Source organism: Diabrotica undecimpunctata, chromosome 2 (assembly GCF_040954645.1).
Source record: "Diabrotica undecimpunctata isolate CICGRU chromosome 2, icDiaUnde3, whole genome shotgun sequence".
Lineage (NCBI taxonomy): Eukaryota > Metazoa > Arthropoda > Insecta > Coleoptera > Chrysomelidae > Diabrotica > Diabrotica undecimpunctata.
Window position 1 is genome coordinate 86,728,836 of NC_092804.1, and position 4,742 is coordinate 86,733,577.

Consider the following 4,742-nt stretch of genomic DNA (forward strand, 5'->3'; position numbering starts at 1 on the left):
AGTAGTGAAAATTATTCGTTAATATATTAAACGCCACGTGAGTTGTATTTAACTCACACACTGTTTGTCCCAGGCGCTCTCTGAGTTAAATATAATTTCACAGACTATTGGGATTTAACGCTCTGTGTAACGAATTTACTTCATAGTTTATAAACTATTGATACGTACATAATTTGTACATGAACCCGTAGTTAGATTATTGAAATTAGCTTACTGTTTTATATGAAAATTTATATCCTAATAACCGTTGAAAATAAGACGTCCAATTTCTAGTATATCATTCTTTATTTTTATAAAAATGTGATTTTTTTAACATGTATATAAGCTGTAAACTGTAGATAGTTCTTTGTAAATTAAATTTTCATAGATTTGTATTTTACAAAAAAGCACTCGACACACAAAAAGGAGTCACAATTATAACACTTACGCGGAGTCTGCTTAGGTTTCTTAATGGCATATTCTCTTCCGTGTTCTCTTTTCATAATTCCATAGCAAACTGTGTAGCTTCGTCTTAATGATTCCATTTTTTTCAAGCAACCAGTTTTTAACACTTCTTCTTCTTGTCAGTCTTGAGGGATATCTGCTTGAAATTTCGAGTTACCTTCTCTCTGAAGGCAGTAATTTGTATGTTATTTTTAGTTATAGCTTTATACAAAATAAATGCATTTGTCATTGCTGAGCTAGTGAGAAGCTCAACCGCTAGCTTACGGTACTATTTAACACCTCGTCGTAGTGCATTAGTATATGATTTCAGCTGATCTGTAATTTCAATAAATTCTTTACAATTATTATAATTGATCACTGCTTGCGGTCTACTAGCTTGTTATTTTTACCCTGAACCTCCACTTTGTTATCTGTGTGTACTGTGCTAAGGATCAAGACACCTCTTTTATCGTTCCACTTCAGGACAACTAGTCCAGTGTTACTTTCTCGTGCAATAATTTCATTTCGTATTAACTTTGCTTTCACAACATATTTAGAGTTTAATTTTCTATTGAGTCTAAGCGTACCTATCGAACGTCTTGATCTATCTCAGGGTTGTCCAACTGGCGGCCCGCGGGCCGCATCCGGCCCGCGAGGCTATTTGTTGTGACCCACATAAGATTTTCGAAAAGCATATATTTTCTTTACATGCTGCCACTGTGAAAAAATATTTTTTAATTTATTTTATATTTTATGGTTTAGCAGTGTTTTTACATCACAAGTACTGTACCGCGTGCCGCTTCGCGGACGTGTAACGAACACAATCGTCCTCCACCACTATGAGAACTGCACTGATTACTGCGCATCACAGTTCACGCAGGCCACACCTCCCACTGCTTACCATCGTGCCAGTATGCTACGCTACTGACACGTAGGCTAGTCGGCTAATCTATTACGTTGCTAGTGAACAGTGAACTTGATTAATTCTTTGTCTTGATTCCTCTTATACAATAATGAGTGTAAAACCAGTAAAACGGAAAATTGATAGTGAAAACAGAATTTACAAAGAAAGTTGGGAGAGTGATTACTTGATTTCTAACAATAATGGAAAGTTGAAGTGCTTAGTGTGCATGAATGTCGTTTCAGTGCCTAAAGAATAGGATGTGAAAAGACATTACACAACAGTGCATGAAAATAAGTAGGTATGCTACGTACACAAATGAAAGTCGGCGTGCCCTAGTTGCAGATTTGAAGAAAAAGCTTAAACAGCAAACTGGTATGTTCAGTAAAATATTAGACTCTCAAACGCATTCTTTACATGCATCTTATGCCGTGTCGCTTGAGCTGGCAAAGGCAAAAAAACCTTTCACTGATGGCAATTTGATAAAAAAATGTGCTGTTGAAATGGCCAAAGCTTTCGGTGATTCTAAAATGGCGGAGAAATTTGAATCAGTGCCACTTTCACATCAAACCATACAAAGAAGGATTGTTGCTATGGGTGAGCAAGTAGAAAAATCTATGCTTAGCCTGGTTAAGAAAAGTTCATATTTCTCACTTTGTTTGGATGAAAGCACTGATCAAACCGATGTTAATCAGCTGTTAATATTTGTGCGCACTACTTTTGATGATTTTACCAGTAAAGAGGAGTTATTTGATATTTGTCCTCTTTATGGAACAACAAAAGGAAAAGACATCTATGAGGCTGTGAAGAAAACAGTTGACAGAATTGGAGGCTTTGATAAATGTTCAGCCATAGCAACAGACGGGGCCCCATCAATGACAGGTAAAAAAATTGGATTAGTTAGACATGTTCCTAATCACCAGACAAGAAAAGGGACCTGAATTTTTCAAATTACTGTCAAAGGAGAAAATGACGTCAATGTTCGGAAGCACATATACATGTGAAAGTGCCTTTTCCTCCATGAAATACATAAAAAATAAAAACAAGCAACCTTACCGATTCTTCCTTACAACATCTTATGAGAGTGTCTACAGCTGAACTGGAGGTGGACATTTCTTCATTGGTGGATGAAGCCGATCGACCACAGTCCTCACACTAATTGGATACATCTTTTTCGTTGCTTTTGCAATGTTTGTCTTGATTATTGAAAAGTGTTATCAATAAATTTTCCGTTTATAAAAAAATGTAGTTGTTGAGCAATAAAAGAAATAATACTCTTTTTTGTTTTAATTATTTTTATACCTCTACAAACAAAATTATTATATGGCCCGCGACAACATCAAAGGTTTTAGTTTTGGCCTTTGAGGCATTGCAAGTTGGACACCCCTGATCTATCTAAACGCTGGTGAGCTAATGAGACACATATAAAAATTGTCTGTGTATAGCATTCTACCCGAATCCAAGAGTCCATCCATCAATGATGTAACAACTGAAGATGACGCTGAAGCAACTTGCTCTGTAATGTCTTTTCCACAGTAAACTTTCAAGTTGAAGATGTAGCCATTTTCTGTACATAATTTGTAGAGTTTTATGCCAAACTTATGTTTCTTATTTTGGATATATTGCCTGTAGACCAGTCACCCACGAAACGGTACCAGGATCACATCAATACATACATTTTTTTTTTTTTCGGAATTTTAGCAGTTCGAAATCGTTCCAACACAGGATCTATTAGAGGTTGAATTTTGAAAAGTCCTCTTGGGCACTCAATATTGTTAGAAAAATGCCACGTTCGTAATATTACTTAGAAACGATTTCTTGACATATATTTTGTAACATTGTAGCGTTATAACTGCTACATTGCCTGCTTTCTTTCTTATTGTATCTTCTCCATTGTATCTCTTATTTTTCTATATATTTTCTCAGATATAGATTGTATCAGAATTATGTCGTTACTTAATTGATTCATTATTCTCTTTTCATTTTTACTGGTATTTGGTATAAAAACCAGTTGGCGTCCAAATCTATCTTCTTTATATATATATATATATATATATATATATATATATATATATATATATATATATATATATATATATATATTTCAGTATCTACCTTTCCTATTTTCTTAATAATCATCATTTTTATCTTTTACTCAAGTTTCTAAAGAATGAATTTTATTTTCATCTCTATTTCTGTTACTTTGGAATGAGAGGTGCCATCTTTATTCTCTGTTTAGTTTAATGCTAGTGACAAAGACTCCTTTTTGTTGACATTTCCCCCTTCCCGTTCGATACAAAAGTCGATATAATGGCTTTTATTTCTAAAAATGTGGATTTTCTTCATGACTTCTGTAAAAGTATAATAACCAATTGTGTCGTCTCCTGAATTAGGAGTCAACCTCCGGGATACATTTCTCAGGTGCGGGTCAAATTATATTAACATCCAGAAGACCAACCGGCCTGAGAATGGCACTATCATTCCGATAGGAGAGTTGACTCCAGGACAAGAAAATCCACAACTAACAACATGGCTTGCTAACAACCATAGCAGAAAAGACCAGGATAAAACCTAGGATTTGGTGACAAGCATTTTTCCTTACTATAATGTAACACTGTAGCAAGAAGTCGAATAATTTTTATTTAAATTCAATATAATATTTAAACATGTATTTTTCTGCCCCTTTTGTTTAATATTTTAATAAACATGTGTTAATTTAACTGTGTATTGTTTCTTCTTTTTACTTGTTTGCGTGTGTTGCTCCAGAGTAGGCCATATTCACGTCCTGAGTGAGCTAGCCAGGGAGTGTTTCGTATAACGTCTAATGTAGCAATTTTGCAATTGATACATTAGGGGTTATGACGTTAAAAATTGGTCCCAACGGGAAACGATTTGTCGCTCCAACGTTGTTAGTGATGTTAGTCAGGTTGTAGCAGCAAACCAAGGTTGACGGTTACAAGTTGACAACAGCAGCTCAACGTTGGGATGTTACAAATTGAGCCTCGAAGGGTTACAAATTGGCACCCAATGAATGTTCGTTGGAACCTCACAAATTGGTGCGCAACGTTACAAATTGGCGCCCAACGTAATATACTCTGAGTAATGCATACATTCTTGTATTTAGTTGAAACAATACTTTTATATTTTCTTGCTATTATTATCTTTAACATTTTTCTTCCTATTTTGAGTAGTAAATTTATTAAATTTCAGTAAAAATATCTATTTTCTATCTTACTTACTTTTTTATACTTATTTTTTTATCTAATTTTTACTGATAGTTTTTTTTTTGATCACCAACCTTTTTTGTCTGCTGGTTATCATTAACCTTGACAAGTTCATGTGTTGTTGGGTAGTGTTAAAACTTAATTAAATATAAAATAGTAGTTTTATATTATTTTCGTAAATTTAATTATCTTTA

General features: G+C 34.2%; 1 protein-coding gene across 1 annotated transcript; it reads left to right on the forward strand.

Moving 5' to 3' along the window:
* Positions 1–1,827: 1,827 nt before the first annotated feature.
* On the forward strand, positions 1,828–2,265 carry LOC140433764 (protein FAM200A-like). The gene has a single exon (XM_072521741.1). The coding sequence runs from the start codon at positions 1,828–1,830 to the stop codon at positions 2,263–2,265; it is 438 nt and encodes a 145-aa protein (XP_072377842.1).
* The last annotated feature ends 2,477 nt before the right edge of the window (positions 2,266–4,742 follow it).